The 22,016-nt window shown below is 37.7% G+C and overlaps 1 protein-coding gene and 1 long non-coding RNA gene across 5 annotated transcripts in view; one reads left to right on the forward strand and one right to left on the reverse strand.

Annotated features, from left to right (window-relative positions):
- LOC139970469 (uncharacterized) overlaps positions 1 to 19,521 on the forward strand; it is a 58,328-nt gene extending 38,807 nt beyond the window's left edge. For 2 of the 4 annotated variants that reach the window (XM_071976211.1, XM_071976213.1), the window contains 2 exons: positions 1,966 to 4,341; positions 6,258 to 19,521. In XM_071976211.1, coding sequence (XP_071832312.1) covers positions 1,966 to 4,341; positions 6,258 to 6,584 — 2,703 coding nt within the window. In that variant the 3' untranslated portion in view covers positions 6,585 to 19,521. The remainder of the gene's footprint in view (positions 1 to 1,965; positions 4,342 to 6,257) is intronic. The other 2 variants (XR_011794155.1, XM_071976212.1) reach the window with 2 other exon arrangements.
- Positions 12,697 to 22,016, reverse strand: part of LOC139970481 (uncharacterized) — a 58,951-nt gene continuing 49,631 nt past the window's right edge. The window contains exon 3 of the long non-coding RNA XR_011794159.1: positions 12,697 to 20,210. This is a non-coding gene — a long non-coding RNA (uncharacterized lncRNA). The remainder of the gene's footprint in view (positions 20,211 to 22,016) is intronic.

The raw sequence follows: 22,016 nt of genomic DNA on the forward strand, positions 1-22,016 counted from the left end.
ACTATTTGACAGTTCATTTGTCAATGTTTAAATTGTTTTATAACACACGATATGGTATACCAATTACTTTAACAACAGAAAACTGACTAGGAAATTACAAGTTATGGAAAAGAGCAAAGAAATTGATGGCTAGATGGCATTCTGGGTTATAAGCCCAGCACTATACTGAGCTATCCAGCCCATTGGTTGATGGCAATCAATCCATTAATATCCATTTCTTTTGAGATAGGGGATTTCATAAAACACTTGGCAGTTAACCCAGTGGTCACTGGTTCTAACCCCGTTCTAGCCATAATTTCTTTGTACTTTTCCTCAAGATATATAGTTGTTTGAATATGACTTAATTTGTCAGATAAATCCTTCAAGAATCCAGGAAATATCTCACATCAGGAGCTTCTGATGTTGTCATGGCACATGTTCATCAAACATACCTTCTTGAGTCTTATTTCTGTACTTCTCCTTGAAATGAGATGTAATTAGAATATTTGCTCTGCTTTCAATGTACTCTGAAGATCTAAGCATCATCGAAGTGCAGTTTGTTTGCAAATGTTACTTGCTTCTCTGGGGTAAAGGTTTGGTAATTTATGAAGAAAAACAAAACACATTTTCAACATTTTCTAGCTGATACTTCTCACTCAACTGTTGTGATTTACATTCAAAACAACTGACCAAAACAAAAGTCATGTCTTAGCCATTACACATGCAATCAGAATCTGATATTCACCTTCTAGTGTAGACAATTCTCAACATTGACTTTTTCCCCGGGCAATAAAGTCTTACTTTACCACCAGAATGCTCCTGTAAAATCTCAGTTAACACAGCAAATTTAAACAGTGGCTGTACGTTTGAAATGAAATTCTTGCAACTGTATCAGTTGTTTGGCACTGATCATGTGGCAGTAATGTTTTTGCTTTTCTGGCATAAATGTGTGTCTGTCTATGTAACTTTTGGTTTCGATGATAATCGTAACCTTTGCATTCATGATGGCGTGTATGTTTGTGCGTGTGTGTTTGTGACGCCCAGCTTGTAAACATAATATCTGAAGAAGGGAAAGTCAGACCAACTTTTTATTTGGTGCGTAGAAGTACCACATTGAGTACAAGTAGACTATTGTTTTTGGTGGAGGTCAAATGTCATTGGGGGTCATCAGATGTCAAATTGTGAAAACCTTGTAAACATGATATTGCAAGAAGGGAACCTTGGACAGATCTTATATTTGGTTTGTAGATGCACCATATCAAATTTAAGGAGCCTCTTACTGCTTTTGGTGGAGGTCAAAGGTCATTTGAAGTCAACAAATGGGAAACATTAACTTCACTCCCCTCTTACCTGTCTCTCTACACTAACGCACCTTCCTTAAAATAATATCGCAAGGGAAGCTTGGACAGAAAACAAATTGGTATGTCATTGTACCACACATTAAGTACAAGAAGCCTAATGTGGGCGGAGGACAATGGTTGTTGTGTTCACCAGGGGTCAAATTGTGTAAATGATGTTTTATTTCAATATTTCAACAAGGGCAGATGTCATATTTAGTATGTTGATGTATCACATTTAGTACAAGAAGCCTGTTGTTGAGGTCAGTGGTCATTTCAGGATAGCCTGTCATTGTGAATTTCTTGTTTGTCACATCACACTGCTTTTCACTGTATTACTAAGATCAAGTATGTTGTACACCCTCACTATACATTACGTCAGATTCATGAAGCAAACTGCTCATCTTACATCTTCGAAACCACAATACATTGTTGCATTCTGGTTAGTAAGGCAGTGCAAACTTTGGTCAGTGTCTAAGGCACTGTAACCTTATATGTGTGTATATATGATCTACCATTGATAACTCAGCTGGTGGAAATGTGGTTTTCTTTTGTAATACTCTTGTTTATATTTCCTTACTTCTCTTAAGAACTTGAGCTTATTGTCCAGGAAACTGACATATCTCATCATCTTACATAATTATTTCAGCAGAATGCAACTGAAGAAGTTCAGCTTAGCGACATGTTCACGCCATCAAAATATAGCACCAGTGCATGGTCTATGACTCCCCACCGTTACCACCCCACCCCCTCTATAGATGATGACGCTGTGGACGGATTCACTTTCAGGGTCAACGACTTACAGCGGAGGTTGGACATTGAAGAGCTTGTGATTGCAAGGGAGGCTTTCTCTGAGAACGATGCTTACAGTATAAGCGACACTTCGGATGTATCACTCGGGGATCTGGATTTTGACGATGTGTTGCCCTTGAAGGATGGAGAGGACAACCATGATATTGATCCAGGCCCAGGAACTCCGGACATCATGGATTTTGCTGAAGACATTCTGGATAAGTATTTGGAAATGGAATCTTCCATTCTCCATTCATCGACGGGAGTGGCTGTCTCTGAAGGGAGGCCTTTACCTGACCCTGCAGAGTCATCCAAGAGGGAAGTGGAATTTTGGACCATGTCACCAAAAGAAGGAGGTACATTTAACTTTGATCAGACAGTGCTAGCAGGTAGGAGTATTCCAAAACCAAGTTTCTCTCCCTTCCAGTCAGAGGCACTTAACCAAAGTGAACAGGAAGAATCCATCGATGATGAAGAACAAGGATCTGTGATCGTGGAAGTGAGCGACCTAGAATTGGATGAAAGGGAACTACTGGAGGGTGCTCTGTGGGATCTCTGCCTCTCGAGTGATGAAGGTGAGGGAGATGAAGATGTGAGTATGATGAATCCGCCAAGCCCTGAAGAAGCAGCAGAGGCCATTTTCCAAGCTTTCAACTTTCCATCGGTCATTGATGACAGTGAGGATGTTTTCAAGCACTCTGACCCCATTCCTCTAGTTGAACCTGTATCTCACATGGACAACTCTCATGTTAGAGCCATTCTGTGTCAATCTTGGCCAATGAAGACATCCTCGTTCTTGGTCTCTGAGAAAAGCCCCAGCATTGAGAATCTCACAACTCCTTCCATCTGTCCAGACATTGACAGATTCTTTCCTTCTTTCCTCGGTGAAGAGCTTTCATTCAAAGAGACGAAAAGAGGGCTGGACAGTCTGCGATTGAATTTGAATCTGTCACCATCGAAGGACCATTCTTCAAGACAATCTAAGGAAGATTTGGAAGAGACAGAGGATGCACTCTTAGAGATAACAGACCTCAGTCTCAGCCACATGTATGAGTCCCTGGATTTCATGACTGAATTGACTTCTAGGCTTGCCACAGATTCGTTATCAACATCTCCTAGTTCTTCTGAGGATTACTTCAGCTGCCAATCCTTGGATGATATCGATACTGCCAGCATATTCAACCCGAGTATCATCATCAAAGCAGGCACAGATAGCGGTTGTTACTTGTCCAAACAGGAAACGACCGTTGGAGATTTGGAGAGTCTATTTCCTGCCATGATTGAAAGTAAGGCAATTAATGCTCGTGTGGGTGAGGAGACTATATCTGCGAAACAGGAAATGTACGATTACAGCAGTGATGAACAGTGGAGCCACGTAGTCAGTGATACGGTACAGTGTGTGAATACAGACGACACGCACAGTGTTGGATCAGAATGCCAGGATTATTTTGATGCTCTTTTTGGGTCGGACTTAACTGAAAGTTTGGGAACAGACATGAGCGTGAACTGTGAGGATAATTTTAGAATGTCTTCAGCTGTTGAGAGAGAGAGTTCTATGGGGGAAGGCAGGTTAGTTATGCAAGCAACAGAGGAGGTGCCTTGTACCTATGTGAATGGATCTGAAGAACTTCAAGATGCTAAACAGGGTTGCATGAGCTGTGAGGATAATGTTACAATGTCTTCAGCTGTTGAGAGAGAGAGTTCCATGGGGGAAGGCAGGTTAGTTACACAAGCTAAACAAGCAACAGAGGAGGTGCCTTGTACCTTTGTGAACGGATCTGAAGAACTTCAAGTTGCTAAACAGGGTTACATGAGCTACGTAGCTCAGTTAAGTGACTCATGCAGAGATGGGGATCTCATGAACTACTTAGATAGTGTTAAGTTAAAGAAGTGTTACCTGTGGTCCATGGCTGGGTCAAATGTAGATAAGCCAGCTGACAAAGACTCAGAAACGGGAGACATGGAGCAGGAGCTGGATGAGCTTCTGCTGAAACCAGAGGAGCTTGAAAAGAAATGGGAGCTTGATTCTGAGGGTAGCGATGACACAGATAAACTAATTGAGGCCTCATCATCTTTGATTAATGAGCTGAATCGCAGGGACCTAGCAGGGTCCCCAGGGCCTGATGCATCCACAGGGGATTGGAAGGATGTGATTGTTCTCTGGCTGGATAAAAATACCAAAGATGCTGCCCAAGAGGCTGACCTGAAGGAAATTCAATCAGCTGGAACAGAGGTGAGTCGATCAAACTGTCAACCACTATAGTTTATCATGAAATGTGATTTATGCATCATGTGCAACATTTCTCTTTGTCATTATTATTAACACCTAAGTTCTGAACTTCTCCTACATTATGCATTTTTCAGCTTGCTGAAATGTGTTCTCTTTACATTTCCTTGTACATGAATATTTAGCAGAATGAGAGAGCTGAGAACAAAAATTGTGTGAGGCTAGTTTTTATTATAGCCTAGCAGATATGTGTTATGGTTTAAACTGACCAACCATGTTCATCTTTGTGTATTATTAGAGGGAAGAAGTCAGCTTAACTGAGAGTCTGACAAAGAAGTTTGTCATTGTATGGATTAAAGCTAAGTTAAAGATTGCCAAATAATTGAACCTATGCTACATCTAGCCACCCAAGTATGGGTCATCACCTATTATTAGGCGTATGATTATGTTGGCCTACATGAAACCTGTCATTTTAATTTAGTTTGCTCCACTGCATTGTATGTTTATGCAGCATTCCCATGTATTTGTTCAAAATTCACAACTCTGTCATCTTTAAAGTAAGTAGAAATTTTCCAAAGAACTAGAATATTCTTTTTGTTTTTTTGCTGAGGAATATCGTAAACCTCAAAGTAAATTTTTTCTCAGATGCTACAGAACTCATTGTGATACCATTGTCATATTACTTATATGCTTTTAAGTTTCATGAAAATGGTTAAGAACTATCCCACTGGATAACTTGACCCTTCCAAACGAAAAAAACTTTAAGGCCCAAAAGGAAAGCTACTAAATTGATAACCAAACTGACGTATGTAAGTATGTTACCCGACTGCTCTTGAAATATTTGAATGTGGTCAGAATTGTGAATGGGTTAGGGTCAAATTGGAGATATGCTGTATGGAGATTAGATAAGTGGTGACACAATCAGTGCCAGGGAGCCAGCCATTAAATAATGGCTTCTTCTAAACAGGGTGTGTTTACATCTAAGATCAAACACAAAACCAAAACCCAACAAATTAGAATTAAACATTTTAAACTACTTTTTACATTAATTAATTTGTATTTTCACCCTTAAATTATATTAACATTGTGTGTGTTTAGTCATTTTCAAATATAATTTCCACAGTGATTTACGGTAAATTGAATTAATGTCAAAGTACAACGTATCCATGGAACAGTGTTTCAAATAGGCAACAGCTTCATATGTTAGAGTTTGTCTGTATGGATATGAACAGGAAACAAAAGGGAAAGTGAAGGTGGCTGTTTTGTTTGAATATATTCAAAATACATTGTGCCATTCCCAGAATTTTGCTTTCGTCTTGAGTCACTCACTTATTTGAATCCTAGCATAACCCTGATTGGTCAGAACTTACCAATCAGTTGGAATATTAGAGACTGATGCCTTACTGTACATATTAACACAGTACTGCTCTCAGTCTATAATACTACATTAGGTATTATTGTCTGGGATATTCAGCATCTTTTTAAGTCTTCCTGGGAATGTCTCGCCTTGAAACTTGACTTGACCTAAACTTAAGTCTTTCAGTTTGAGATCCGCCTTTCATATTTTGATACCTCATAAAGAGCAGATATGTTTCTAGTAGATTGCCCCTAGCAATGGATTAAATATAGAGCATATTTCATTGCCAGGGTTGACATTGTATCACACCTTGAACTGATAATAGGATTATGATAAGTAGTAGCTCAAGCCTTGTAGTAGTGTGGGTAGCAGATGGTGCCTTACTTTAATAATTCAGGAATTGCCAGCCCTATCAGATTTATAAAATAATATGTTACTTGGAGCATTCCTAGGGTTAGTGAACCTCAGTGTGTATGTCTACTTTGTGACCCATTGACCTGTTTGATCAAAGTCAGTATTTTAGTCAGCGTTCGTTTTCATTTCGTCATACGGTCTTCCTCCTCAGGTTTCTAATCCCAATTGTGATGAAGTGGACTTTGCAAGGAGGAGAGTAGAAGAGACAGATGGCAGGAATGGGCAGATAGGAGAGATTAAGTATTCAGATGAACTTGTGAATATTCATGTGAAACCATCATTTATGAAGAAAGTGTTGATGACAGCATTACCTATTCAGTTGCTCCTCTATCTCTACATCATACTAGTCTTGGTGTTACCCTGCGTGGTGGAGACCTCAACGGGCGATTGTTATCTCTCCTTGTCCGACAATCTCTTGATCGACAGTCACAGACTGGGACCAATCGTCACCTTCATTCGCGGCCCTCCACCTGTGTAGGGAAAGTCAAGTCTTGTATTCAATTTTTGTACAGGGAGTATCATCATCTTTGTGAGCTTTGTTTTTTCTAGTTTTAGCGTTGGCTTGCACCATCACTAAATTTCTTTGTTTCCATATCTGTGATAATTTATTATATAAGTGTAAGACCGTAGTGCCGTGTAAATCATCATTTGGTATATGTATGGAACTGAATTTTTACAAGATGTTAAAAGTTCCTTCAGTGGCGGGGTTTTGCTAGTGGTCATGTTATAAAGAAACAGCTGATTTCTTGCAGCCTAGGTCCACTCTCAGTCAGTTACTATAAATCAGAAACTGGTTGGTTTAATAGTTTGTTGTTTGTTTGTCAAAAGAGATATTCATGTTATCATGAAAGAGAAAGTGCTGTGTTTTCAAAGGAAACATCAGTACTTAGCCTAGACCTCTCACACCTTCAGAGGTACTTTGACATATACAAATCAGGGCTGAAATGGTTATTGTTATTAGTTATTAACACAAACTAAATTAGCTAATGGTGGCCATTTGGACAAAAAACAAAACAAAATATTCCTCATATGGAATGCTGCTCTAGTACTTTGAATTTATGTAAGGAGAAGGTGAATATGGGTCATAGCAGACAACCAGCTGCTTTATGCTGATACTGACACTTGCATTGTGGGGTTTGATGGAAATTCTACATTTTGAAAATGGTTATTTATTTATTGTAAAAAAAGTAAACTATTTTGTGAAATATCAGTGCATCTAGCATAGTCATTTATTGCATATTATTCTGTTTTCCGGATAAAATATTTATGTAGATGTTTGTAGCCTTTAATTTGATAGAGTTGTTTAACAGGAAATAATTGAAAAGTTTTGTTTTGAGTATAACACATTTATGTAGATCTTTCTAGTTTCTAGCCTTATCATGAGATATCTTGTTTCAGAAAATTATTTTTTCCCCTCCTTCTTCTTCTTCTTCAGTGCAGTTGTAATTGTTATCTTGTTAAAGAATAAGATGTTTAGGTGTAGAATAGATGTCGTGTACTTGAGGGTTACTTACAAGTAATATATATAATATATGCCTAACTGATATCTTCAGTTGGTATTGTTTAACAAACTTACACAACAAACATTCCATATATATATACATTAATATAACAACTCATCATTGCACACTTGAATATTTCATAACAAACACCTTTAGCTGAGTTGTACATGTCTGAAGTTTAAGGAGGATACAGTCTAGGATGAACACTCAACCTCTCGTCGTTGCAAGCATATAAATGATAGAATAACGACAGTGACAGTCTTACCATATGAATGTTATGTTTTGTTGGGCAGTTTTGAAGACTCATGAATTTTGTCTCGTATAAAATGTTATGGCTCCCTTCTAAAAAACTGCCCGCAGAATGCTGTAACATTCATAATCAGTGATAAAAGAAGCATAAATTCAGTTCACAAGACTAGTTTAAGATTTATCCTTTAGAAACATGTCAACATGTGGATGATGATGATGATGGTTATTAATGAGGCTAGCAGTTTTTGCAATGTTCTGTTGAAGTGGTCTGTTTTATTCTATTCAGGTGTGCAATCATGGGTACAATACTACATGCTGGAATACACATACAACTCGTTCGAGAGGCAACACTGTCTCTTTGAGATAACGTACTATAGGTACAAATACATATTTACATTATTTTCATGAAATTATTATCACTATTTAGATATTATTTTAACACTATGCAAATGCCACCCTTGTCATGTGTATATACTTATAAAGTCTACATGCTGAAGCTAATATCCATAACAAACACAGTTTTATCAGCATAACTAATTATGTTGATCTAGTATATGGGCAGTGGAATCTGTCACTCTGTTGACCGGCTGGCATGTGGGTTACACTGTTTGAGCCATTGCCAGTGTCATTGGGGCACATTTGAAAAGCTTTGTCATCCATGGGTCTTCTAAGAATAAGCCTAGCCAAAGAAATGATACGATTGTGTTGACCAAAGAATAGTATTAGAACTTCCATGAGAGGTAGAGCCTCTGTTTGTTGTTGACTTCTCCCACATAACCAATGTGGGATGCTTGTGTGCCTTATATCCTTCTTACAAGTCATAATTTTTGGTTTATAGTCAATGAAGCATAGAGTAGCATTGTGAGGTTAAGTTAGAATGGTTCAGATTGAGATTGTGTTAGTACTTTGTATGCTGTTGACAGCGTATGTAAGATAAATTATTCAACTGGTCTTAGTATGAGATGGAAGGAGAAGTTTTGCACTGGGAAACAAAAGGAAAAAGTACCTGGAACATAACACAATGATCACAACACACCAGATATATCAAAATATATTCATTGTCTCAATGGGAAATTTTCTGGTAGTGAAAGTGAAATATGGTTTGATTTTTTGTCTGGTACTGACATTAATGTAGCTTATATTGACATGTATAATATTACAGAGGTATGTAGCTACATACATGATGTTACATACATGTAAGCTTCATATGTGTAGCTACTACAGCTGATGTGAGGGTTGTAATAGGTAGTACAAGGGTACTGCAGTATTTAAGGTATGTAGTAGCTATACTATGAGACAGGGGTGGGAAAGGAAACAGAGAAATAACTGAATCCATTTTCATGGTAAGATCAGTCTTCAGTCCTGCTGTCGTATTCACAATGCTACTCTATGAAAATCAAATCAAAGGAGTCGATGCAATTATGTTTGACAAAGTCAACTAATTTACCTGCTTTTGATGTGTTTGTTTGCAGTGTGTGAACCGTTAATACCATTTTACTCTGGTGCAAACATTAAAGGGGAATTAGTCAATACAGTACCAGAGCTATCAGTGAATTGTGCTGACCTTTGACCTTCTGGATTTATTTTTATTCACAAATTGCTTAGTATAAGTTGACATATCTTTGTCACCCTCTCCTCTTTTTTCCCTTCTGGAGAAATGAGGCTACTGAGATCATTGCTTCATCATTCGTACAAATGCTTTTGTGAACTAAATTGTTGAAAGAAATCAAAGGACTTCACTGCTGTAATTTTAGTATTGTGTTTTTTTTCCAAGCTAGAAGTTAGCTCATAATTTGTTGAGTCAATGTTTTCCAGATCCTGGGTTACATACAACAGTATAGCTCCAAGGACAATCTAAGCTGCATGTTAAAACATGTTTGTAAATATGCATGCATCTAGATGTACTACATGTTTGTCAGAGGTCAACACTGCATAAAAACACAGGCTCATGTGGGGGCCTCAATTGTGAAAGAGCGTCATATATTTACTAAGAAATAAAGACTTTGGATCGACCTTCAGCCACCACTATCACACATAATATTAATTAGGAATACTAAGTAAAGAATGTACATAACATACATTGGTGCAATACATTACACAACACATGAATATGAATATGAAATACCACTGAAAGTCAGAAAGCAATTTCTTGCCTATAAGATGTACAGTATATAAAGTCATTGCCTTTTATATTTAAGTATTAATGATCAAGTGTGTTATTATATCACTTAAGATAAGTTTATATTAAGTTGTTAATGATAGTAAAATATTGAACCTCATTTATTGGGCATAATCTTTTATATTTGAGTTATTTGGTTTAAGATCACGCTCTGCCGTGTGCCATAGTGAATGCTATCCTGTTTTACACTGAAATACACAGCATGTTTGGTTTAGTTTTCTTTGAAGGTTGTGTATATAAATTTTATAGATGAGAAACAAATATCCCATGTGTTTATGCTGGTTGTAGTCTGCATTCTGGTACTCCCATCAGCACTTCAAAGTGTCCTGCTGAGAGTTGGTTTTATCTTCGTCTATCAACAAAGACTTATACCAAGTGTAATTCAAGCTGCTGTGAGATGTACATGCTGTATTTGCAGGTCAGCATATATTGTAGTGCTTTAACTAGTGTATAATACTCACTAAATTTCTACAAAAGGACTGCACTCACTCAGATAACTCATATGTTAATAGTTAATGTCAATATATGTTAAGTATTTTTAAAACAGATATTTTCAAAGAAGTTTAAATGACTTTCAGAGAGTTAACAGGTTTTTTCATTGGTTTATGGGATTGACATTATAACTCAAACTGGGATGTTTTGACAAATGTCAAATATGGGTGCCAGTGACTTATTGCAGTTGACTCTCGTTGTCCTTTGGGTGACTTAAAGGGCAGTATTGGTGTTCATACCCATGGGATGGTTTGACAACTGCTACAGCTACTCAGGCCTACCAAGTAGTTGTACAAAGAGTTAAAATAATAGAATAACTTAAGTAAAATATAAACTACTATAAGCTATTGTGAACATTAACAGTACAAGTTGATTAAATACTCAGTGTAAATCTGTAATCTGTATAAACTTTGTATAGGAATGTAAAGTATTTAAGTATAGAGGCTCTTTGTAAGAGAGAAGATGTTTTTAGGTTTGAAACGTTATTTTGTTTACTGAAGTTTGTAAAGTGTAAAGTATATTCTAAGAGGTATGACACTAAGGGAACTATTGTTTTGTTAAGGTTTTTGTCTTATGAATTTTTAATGACCTCATTTTTGCATTAATAATTTATATTAATGTTTTGTATGAGTTGATTTCTCCAAGCTTAGTTGAATATTTTTCTACATTCCCCACCCCATGTGTTGTTCAAAACTGAGTTTAGTGCATGTGTAGTGAAAAAAAGAAAGAACTTGAAAGGAAGTGATTTAGTCATTGGTATTTGTTTACTTTGCATAGACTGTCGTTATATTCTGTAAGGAAAAGAAGACATTGAAGATGTGACCTATGACCTTGAATAAATTATAGGCCATTATGTGGCATATGACTTGAAGCAAAGTATATTTTAATTTAATGAAGATATGTGCAGTTTAGCCTTTAAGGATTGTTAACATTAAAGATGTGTTGCATATTCAGTGTGATAACTAGAAGCCAGTTGTTACTGTTTCAAGCAATTTCTAAGGTAAGTATCGAAGTACAACAGTGAACATCATGTTTATGTATATTAGTATTCCAGTTTTCAGTAGTCTCACTCAATATAGGGTCTGGAAGATACAGTATCATTACACCTTTCTGGTTACCAAAGTTATCAATTTAAGGTATATTCTCTACAGCTTTTACACTTTTTGTCAAGTTTCTAGAAAACATAAGCAATGAATTGAATAACCAAACATGTATTAGGGATTGCTTAGTATGAAAATTGAGGGGAACTGTCTTCTCAACCATATTTGATTTGCCTGTCAATAAATTGACTCTCCTCTAGTACGGTAAGACTTAAACAGATTATTTAGCACATGGAGAGAGAATGATCACTGGATGTTAAAAACATTGCCCTACACAAATCATCATCATCATCCCTTGATTCCCTGGTTTTGAAAGACTAATGTTTCTGGTAATATTTTCTCCTTGAATCATTCTTGATCATCTTTGAGAGGTTGCTGTTGTCTGATGTTTGAGATGCATGCATATAGTCAATATAAACTGATTGATGTGAGTATTTAGACTTGACCAAGTCTTCCATGTGCTGACAGCTTTATTCCACTTGTGACAAAGCCTGTGATGGTACTATACTGATTGTACATACTTTGGGAAAGCTCTTTCCTAACCTGTTTAAGAAGATAGCACTGTTTCTTACTTTGTCAGAAATGGAGTGTTGAGAGGATAGCATTTGAAGGACTTGGGCAAGCCTGGTTGAATGTATGGTGTAGGTTTGTAACTTGGACATGCCTGGTTGAATGTATGGTGTAGGTTTGTAACTTGGACAAGCCTGGTTGAATGTATCGTGTAGGTTTGGGAATTCTTGGGCAAGCCTGGTTGAATGTATGGTGTAGGTTTGTAAATTGGACAAGCCTGGTTGAATGTATGGTGTAGGTTTGTGACTTACAAGAGGGAAACAGATGCTGTCATTATAACTAGTTTGATAATGCTCTCCTATTTTTGTCAAGTCCTGTCCATGAACTGCAAGTTATCAAAATTCAAATTGTTCAAAATACATTATGTATGGTGAAAGGTGGATTGCCTTCTTAAGTGAAGTATTTATGCCTACATTTAGTTTTGAGTACACTGACGTTTGATGAGGTCAAACTGTTTGTTTATGACATTTCTTTCCTTTGATTCTCTTCTCTAGTTAAAGTGATATGACATTGCTAGTGGCTGTATTGCAGTAGGAGATGTGGGGGATGTTGTTATGATTATTGATGTTCAGTTTTGTACAGGTGTAGATGTGGTGCTTGTTTGCGTGGGTGAATCATTGATAGAGGTGGTGCTGTTGTGGTGCTTGTGTCTGACTTTATGGTGTATTTGGTCTGAGGTGCTGATCAATGGGAACAGTGTTATTGTGCCTGTATATGTAGTTGGATTGGTTTTGGTTTAGCTGAGATTTTGGTGATGTTTGATGTTATGTGATTGGGTGGGGGTGAGGAGAGAGGAATTGAAATCCTTAGGATTAGGTGTATGAGATGATGATTCTATGAGCTCAAATGGATAGTTGGTAACATGCATTATGCAGGTCCATTAATATGTGTTGGTGTCGTCTGGAAGTTTACTGTGTGTGTGTTGTGTTAAAATTGTTGGCCCCTCAGACTAGCTGGAGTGAGGTGATGTGCTGATGTTGTCTGGATGAAGCTGGTTGTGAGAGTCTACTTTTATGTAGCATAGCATGTATGTTTGCAAGTATCGCTGTATTATACAAGGAATGGTATGGTGCATGAGTTTATGCTTATCCCTGCCCATATCCCTTTATCATGGTGTTAGCTATTGTCTATCCGTACACTCTGCATCTGTTTCACATGTATTATATACAAAGACTGACTGTTGTACTTCCATCTGGTGTCTTTGATGTTACTCATCAAGTGTTCCTTTCATACTGTACATTGTTTGACTACTTTTCTGTCTTTCTGCCTGTCCTTAGTCCATCTTTCTGCCTATTCTTAGTCCATCTTTCTCCATATCCTTCCTTAGTCCATCTTTCTCCATATCCTTAGTCCATCTTTCTCCATATGCTTCCTTGGTCCATCTTTCTGCATATCCTTAGTGCATATCCTAAGTGGTCAATCTTTCTCCATATCCTTCCTTAGTCCATCTTTCTCCATATCATTAGTCCATCTTTCTCCATATCCTTAGTCCATCTTTCTCCATATCCTTAGTCCATCTTTCTGCATATCCTTAGTGCATATCCTAAGTGGTCAATCTTTCTCCATATCCTTCCTTAGTCCATCTTTCTCCATATCATTAGTCCATCTTTCTCAGTATCCTTAGTCCATCTTTCTCCATATCTTTGGTCCATCTTTCTCCTTATCCTTAGTCCATCTTTCTCCATATTCTTAGTCCATCTTTCTGCCTATCCTTAGTGCATCTTTCTCAATATCCTTAGTCCATCTTCCTCCATATCATTAGTCCATCTTACTCCATATCCTTCCTTAGTCCATCTTTCTGCCTATCCTTAGTCCATCTTTCTCCATATCCTTCCTTAGTCCATCTTACTCCATATCCTTCCTTAGTCCATCTTACTCCATATCCTTCCTTAGTCCACCTTACTCCATATCCTTCCTTAGTCCATCTTACTCCATATCCTTCCTTAGTCCATCTTTCTGCCTATCCTTAGTCCATCTTTCTCCATATCCTTAGTCCATCTTTCTCCATATCCTTAGTCCATCTTTCTCCTTATTCTTAGTCCATCTTTCTCCATATCCTTAGTCCATCTTTCTCCTGTCCTTAGTCCATCTTTCTCCATATCCCTTTCATGTTATCCCAATGTGCAGTCATAGTTGCTTCATTTTTTGCATGCTTCCAGTGATTAATACCTGCCATGTCTTCTGCTATGCACTTGCATCCAACATCATTTTGACCTTGGTCATGGCATAAGCAGATAGTCGAACATTAAGAGGTAATGGGAGGGAGGTAAGAAGTAGAGGATAATGGGAGGGAGGTAAGAAGTAGAGGGTAGGGTTCTTCTAGCTACAAATTCCTGTTAATTCCCCATGTCAAAAAGAATTGAGAGTGCGATAATGTTATAGGTATTAGTGGGGCTTGGGGTTTCATTGTCTCTGGATTATTTTCGGTTGCTTCAAAAAAGAACTAAAAAACCAAAACCTTGAATGGAACAAGGGCTATGGTGGTGGTGGTATAGGTGTCCTACAGAGTGGTGGGTGGAGCAGTGCGGGAGGGTTGCTGGATAGGAAATGTTCCTCTTGCTTACACCATGGTGACTAATTCATTGTAGTGACTGCATGGTGGTATGCTATATGTTGTATGGCTCTTGTGGTGAAGGAGAGTGTCTCGATATGATGAGTGAGAAAGATGAAAGGATGAAATAATTAGTAACCTGAGTGTATCCATGGGATGGGATGAAGAGTTATCACTGGGATAATTGTTTAATCATTAACATCAACGTGTGGTCTTTTACCTGTCTCCTCCTGTGCTGAGTCTGTAGCTCTTTCCCCAACAAGAGATTGTATTTTGTAAACTCATTGGTCTAATAGAATAAACATAATGAAGCCTTGATTGATACTTCATGTTCTTGAAGGTAGGAATTAAGGAAATCCATGTTCTTCATTTCAGAAAATGCAAGTGCAATGGCTTAATCTGAAATGTTTTAAGCAAAGGGTTACTGGAGGGAAGCTAAGTTCAGTGATACTGTTTTCTGTAATAGGTATAAGCCTACATGTTGTAAGCAACTATTAAAGGTTGTAGGGGGGGGGGGCATTCTCTTGCCCCTGGGTGGAACGTATAATACATTGACAATCGATGAAGGGAACCAATCGATAGGACTCCAGTATGTATTATTGGTAAACCAAGAAGTTAGTTTTTTAAAGACATATTTAGAGTCCCACATGTACGAGGAGTCTAAGCAGAGACTGCATGATTGGGAAGTTGTTTCTTTTAGAGAAATGTTTACAGAGTTCACATGGAAACCTGTTGCCCATCATAGGATGTAGGTTAGGACTTTGTGATGAAAAGAAATATTATTGTAAGGATGTTTATTTTGACCTGTTATTGCACCCGGTTCTCTCATGGCTTAATCAGCTAAAACTGGTATCGGTAAGTACCTGTTAATCAGTTAAAACTGATGTGTGTTATATTTTATTAACATGTGTTACATTTATGACCAGTTGCTACTGAGAAGGACAGAAAATACTAAACAAACAATCCTATGCCTAATGATTGACTGGACTAACAAGACTATAAAGGTTTTGCCAATAATTTCGTCCACATTTTAAGAGAAAGTGGATGACACTTTACTGCAAATGCTTAAACTGCAATTTGAACCATCTTTACAGGTTATACTTACTAGTCAAACATTGGGACAGTTCTTTAGACTCCTAACCAGTCATTAGTTGACACATCCTCGTCTGTTAGTAATTTTTCTACAGTAGCATCTGCTGACAGGTCTAACATGTGTTACGGTGTTGACACACTTCAGTTTATACTGATTAACGGTTGTCAGTACAAACTGATCAAGCCATGTACATTGGGTATTTATTGCAAGGACTGGGACAGATGATTTTGAGATTAGCTGCGAGAGTAGTTCATTGCTGATAAAGTTACGAAAAGGTTATAAGCTTAGGAACTTGAAATCTCTACGTTGGAAGTGCTTGGAGACTTTGATCACTACCTCAACAACCAGCTGGCCTAAAATTGGTTCTCTTACTAGTATTAGGGCAAACTTTATGAGGGCTTCCATTATGCCGTTTTCCAAGGTTGCTGCATATATTGATATATCTATGAATTTGGTCATTTTTCCGGCACAAGTAGAGTTTTCATGAATATTTCAGGGACAGAAATTTGTAAACAATTGAAATGTTCTCTTGCAAGACTATATTTTCCGTCAAATCAATTTTCTCTTGCAAGACTATATATTTACCGTCAAATCAGTTTGGCGCAATCTCTGTAGATGTAATAATCTCGGTACGGACGTACGATAAACTTCGGTCAAACAGTCCTGCGATTTTGTCAAGAAATGTGAAGAAATTGTGAATTTGATATTTTGGAGGTTTATTTCTGTAACTTGTGAGGAGGTTACAGTCAAATTTGCCATGTTTATTGTAATTGTGTTTGTGAGTATACGTGTAGACAGAAATAATACGGATCACTTAAACAAATGTCCAGTCCAATCAGAGAATGGGTTGGGAATGATACCTGATTGACTGATTACATACGAGAGCCAATTTAGAAAGACTGGATGGGAGATAGAATTCGATCACAATCTCATCAGATTGTCCTGTGGGAGGTAGGGTCCACCCATCACTCGCCATGGGTGACCAGCTCAGCTCGGCAACCATGCAGTATCAATGTTGCCATTTGATTTGATGAATTAGTACCCTAATTGTTACAGGTGTGGGGCGTCTAACCTGCTGAGATGCCTCTCAGTAGTCTTTGCACGGCGTATCGTGTTACATAGTCTCTTCCGTAGTCGAGAAGGGTGTCTCTCCCAATTAGCCTTTTGACGCGTCAACATTTTATCCCGTGTAAGTAAATGTGTTTACTGTCCTGTAGGAACAGTCCTTAACTTACGTCATGTTGAAAATTGAAAGTGACGGCCTCGGTGGTATGGATTCATAGCCAGTGCCCTCATTTCGTAATTCTGTTTGGTTTTGAAAGCCTTTGACAAAAGTTTAAATGTATCCATATCTTTATTCTAGACTTTGATAAACTAGCCTGGTGGTTTAGGACCTATGTCCTTCCTTGTTATGGGTTACTAATGACTTAACGACAGTAGATTTAAATAATAGGGTCAGCATTAATGTTAGCCGAATTGGAGAGTTATACAGTAAATTGTAAAAGATAAAAGTCGGCTCCTCTGAGACGAACTAACGCCTAAAGAAAATTGCTAAAATTAAATAATGACCGAAGTATGCAAACAAAGTTTGCACCTGTGTGATAACACCTTGAAGGTTCCTAACTTCGTTAATCTGCAACAAGGTTTGTGCTCCAAAAAAAAAAAGATTTTGTAAATCTCTGAAAGAGAGGGTAGAAGGCGGGGGGTCTACATAGATAGAGACAAGATTCTGCTTAACCGGGGAAAGATCATTTCACCCATTGGGCTAATCTGACAACCTTCGTGTAACCGTAGATCGACGGATCGTAAAATGCTACCTTTAAGAATCAGTTACTTCATAACCACCGATCTTGGATTGTTTGTAAGAAGTTTTGTAAAGTGATGGCAGCATTTCATGTGGTCTATAATAGTATATCTTGTAGAATCCTTGGACTTGTCACTCCCAAGTAGATCAGGAAACAAGAGGAACGTGCTATAATTAAAGCACAGAGGGTTGCTACGTTATCAGCTGTATTGGTCAGTCTATAGATGACCCCTGGCAACGTGTAGACCTCTCGGGTTGACCCTAATGAGGGTCATTTGACGGGAGACGTACTGCCCTGTGGTCCTCTTAATTCAATTGCTATGACTCTGTCATTAGCGGTCGTTGTTGCAATGAGAGTTTAAGGATTTTAGGTAACTGATAAGTGAAATTGATTAGAAGAATTAGATGTAAACAGTCTGCTGCTGTTCTATTAAGAAGTGACCGAGTAGCTGTAGCTACATATTGATATCTGTATGAGACTTGTTATGTCCTTAGTGAAAACCAGCGCCAGTGTGAGAGAGATCCTTCAATGTTGTTATGATTTTAATTGATTGATGTATTCTCTTCATTGGTAGCTTGGTTTTTGTGAATCAAACCATAGCTTGACATCTTCATGTTATATTCCAACCTCACAATGTTAGGCTACTATGCATATTAATGCTACTATGCAGCCTATGTCATTGTTAATTTTCCCACATCATTCATTCATGTCATAATGGCTTTATAACAAGCTGAAATGAAGTATGCACTGTTTGTAGCCCGTTCGAGGTTAGATATGATATTCCTCTGATATAACACCCAGCATGATATTATGTTTAGTTGATTGGTCGTTTTGCAGTGAAAAGTACAGAATGATTTGTACTGTGGCACCAGTCGAGAATTGACATACATTATGTGTATATTTATCGATTTCGGGTGTAGAGGAAGATGCCTTGACAGGTGGTATCAACACCTCTACTGCAATGACAATATTACGATTGGTTTGATTATAGCTGTCATCTTTCATGTACTTCATTCACGTAATCATGACGTATGTAATAAGACCATTATTATGAGATTTATCTCCCTTGTCAGTTGGTATCACTTGTTGTTAGTTTCTCCCCTCATCAGAGCAATCTATTTCTCGTTAAAAGTCAGGAATATTAATAGTTAACAAATAGTTTGAGAAGAGGACAAAAGTGGTCTCGAAGGAACAGTCTGTTTGTGTCTCTTATGTGACGTTACTGTTATTATCTCATGTTTTACTGAAAAGATTGTTTGTAGCATTATCTTTTAAATCACTTCACGAAAAACAAAGTTTGTAATTTACACAAATTCCATTACCGAACAATTATGTGGTATATTAGACTGATCACTGGTTTATTTTAATAAAGATTTTATCCTCCCCTCGCTTTTCAAAAAATGCATTTACGAAAACAGAAAATTATTTTACTTAAATGAGGGCGGCAAACTTTTCGACAGCAGTTTGAAGGGTCGTGGTAATTTATTGAGGAACGGACAAACATCATAGGGAAGTTTTTTGACATAACCTTACTTTCCTTGACCAAGCTGGTTAGTTTACGTACTTCCTGGAGTGTCTTCGTGTTAACAATGTTTAAAGTAGCCTTGCCGTATTTGAGATAACACGAAATCTTATTTGAAATATTTTGAGGAATTCATTAATGACCTGTATTTTGTACAAATATTGGTTTGTTGTATATTATCTAGTAAGTTCCAACTGTGCTATGTAAGTAAATCATTTAGTAAAACTAAGTAACTTAGTTAAGACGTATAAGTAAAGTAAAGAGTAAAAGAAGTGCAATGACTTATAAGGCTTTTATTTTTATAACGCTTGTAAGAATCCTGTACATGACAATTATATCGAACAACTCTGAACTTTTCGCTTACTCTTCATTTTGTCGTGCGTGGCGGTTTCAAACGCAAAATATGCAAGGCAATCATAGATGTTGGGACAACATCCTTCAAAAAATATCACTCTCTCGCAAAGTGCTGTATACGGCGGTCTCCCGGGAAATGAGGGGTGTAATGAATTCATCGCAATGCCAGCTATGTCGGGCTTACACATTACCCCTGATATCGTTTCATGTCACCGCAGTGCCCTCCCGCCATGTACCCCTCTCCCAGCAGTACACGTGAATGCGGCCCTGTGACGTAGTTTTAATGTTCTCGGGCACTTTCGTGTTGTCAATAGACTGTTTAGAATATTTCGGTTGGCGTAAAATGATTCTTTACACTGATTTTAAACGTGACATATGTTCGAGTTCTACTAATATATGGTTTCAACGTTTCGAAAAATCAATACACCCTTTTCAGCATTTTGTTGGCAGATTTTGGGATATCCCTTTACATGATACTTCTAATTTTGATTACCATAGTTCAACATTTGCAGCTACAGTTTCACCTCACCTTGTTCGGTTGCAAAGATTGATGGTCAGGCTTGTGCAAAATGTGTCTGCTTCCAATCACTAGAAAATGTTGACACCCTCACAATGAACATCAAGATTTACCGCACTATTGAAACGGCAATCATGCCAAGGAAGGTAGCAACATCCATCGTCGTTATTCTGTAATACAATGAAACGTTAATGATACCTAGTCAAAATTATATATTTCTCATGCTGTCCTCTCCCCCCCCCCCTTTTTTTGCGGTAAATCGAACGTTTTGTTGATATTTTGATTCGCGCCGCTTGTGATGTTTGAGTATAACCACAGATGGTTGCTTTCTTGGGGGCATATGAAGTATTTTCCCTGTGTGTGCTTTGCCGTTTAACCCACATTAGTTCGTTACCGTCCTCCTTAGGCCGCTAGGCTTCGACACGTTTAAAATGGTATAAGTGACAATAGTTCAAATATGTTTAATAAAAGGTCAAGTTGTCAGCATTTATCAGCAAACAGTAAAATTAGCTAGCTTCGGGGAAAATGTTTCAAAAATAGAATAATTATGCCTTGCTCTAATTGTTTAGCCAGGTGTAAGTTGGTCAACATTTTCCCTATAGCATGAAAGAGTAAGTTCGTCGGTCAGAATTATTTTTCACCATTTCCCCCAATCATCTAAATTAAACGGGGTTACATTTATTAACAAGAACAGGTTGTTATATTGGACCATTACCTGCCAGCCGTGTAAAAACAAGAGATAATTACTCGACAGCTTCCATGAGGAGAGATTTAAAACACTTCACAGACTAGTAGCATACGAGATTTGGATAAATAATTTATTGGATGATTATAGTAACGTTGCAGTCATCTGAATATCTTTGAATTTCATAATTCAACATGTTTACTTAAACATCATCGATAGGTGCGTAATATCTAATATTGAGAGAGGAGGCATTTTGTATTGCGCGATGATGGAATCAGTGATCCCAGAATGAAACGAGTCCTGTGGTGCTCTACCAAGCAACCTAGCAAGAAATCGATACATATTAAACCCAGTTATCATCAATAACCTATCCTTGATAAAGATGATATTTAAAGGACAACTACCGCGGACAACTACGTCAAATCTTAATGTAGGAGTCTCTTTAAATGAAAGTAATCCAAGAGAGATCCTGAACACGATAGCCAACAAGTTGATTTAATTCTAAACCTCTAGTCCCCTTGTATCGAGACTGTAGCCGTATGATCATGACGTCGTCGCGTCAAGTAAGTATCACGTGTCGCTTGGAAAGGGAAAACATACCACACGTGATCCGGTTAAAGGCTGGTGAGCGATCTGATGTGTACTATCTACACGTGGTCTTCGTTTGAAAGCTAGGTGGACTTTGTGTGCCATCACATGTATGGAGAATTCTCAACAAGTATAAAGGTGAACTCACGGAGCAACTTGTGTTTGAATTGTTAGTTCGACTTCGTAGCTGCCATAACCCAAGTGTTATTGCAAACGTCGTTGCTGAAGTACCGTATGGAAAGTTTCAATTTAGCTAAACTACTGTGATGGACTCCATTAGCATTAATGTAAAACTGCACACTGAAAATATTGCAAAATAAACCCCGGAAAAACAAATATAAAAAGTAAATATTCGCACGGCCTAATTATAGACCTATATTTTAAATATGCCCCAGAATGCAATATTGGCGTCTAAACTTTTTCGGCATCATTGACCCAAATAGCACACCGCCGGTTCCATCGTATAAAAATCCTGGATCCGCCACTGGGAAATGAACCTGTTTCACCTAAGACAAAATGTAATATGCTACAGGTTCAGTACGACACGTGTCACACACCAAAAAATGGAAACAGACCACAGTGTATACTGGTATATATATATATAGGACCTCAGTATTGTCCAATTTGACTTCGGCTCGAATTAGAAGCAACAAAACAAATGCAGGTAAAACACTAGAATACGATTGAATGATCACATTCATCA

This window comes from Apostichopus japonicus, chromosome 8, assembly GCF_037975245.1.
Source record: "Apostichopus japonicus isolate 1M-3 chromosome 8, ASM3797524v1, whole genome shotgun sequence".
Taxonomy (NCBI): domain Eukaryota; kingdom Metazoa; phylum Echinodermata; class Holothuroidea; order Aspidochirotida; family Stichopodidae; genus Apostichopus; species Apostichopus japonicus.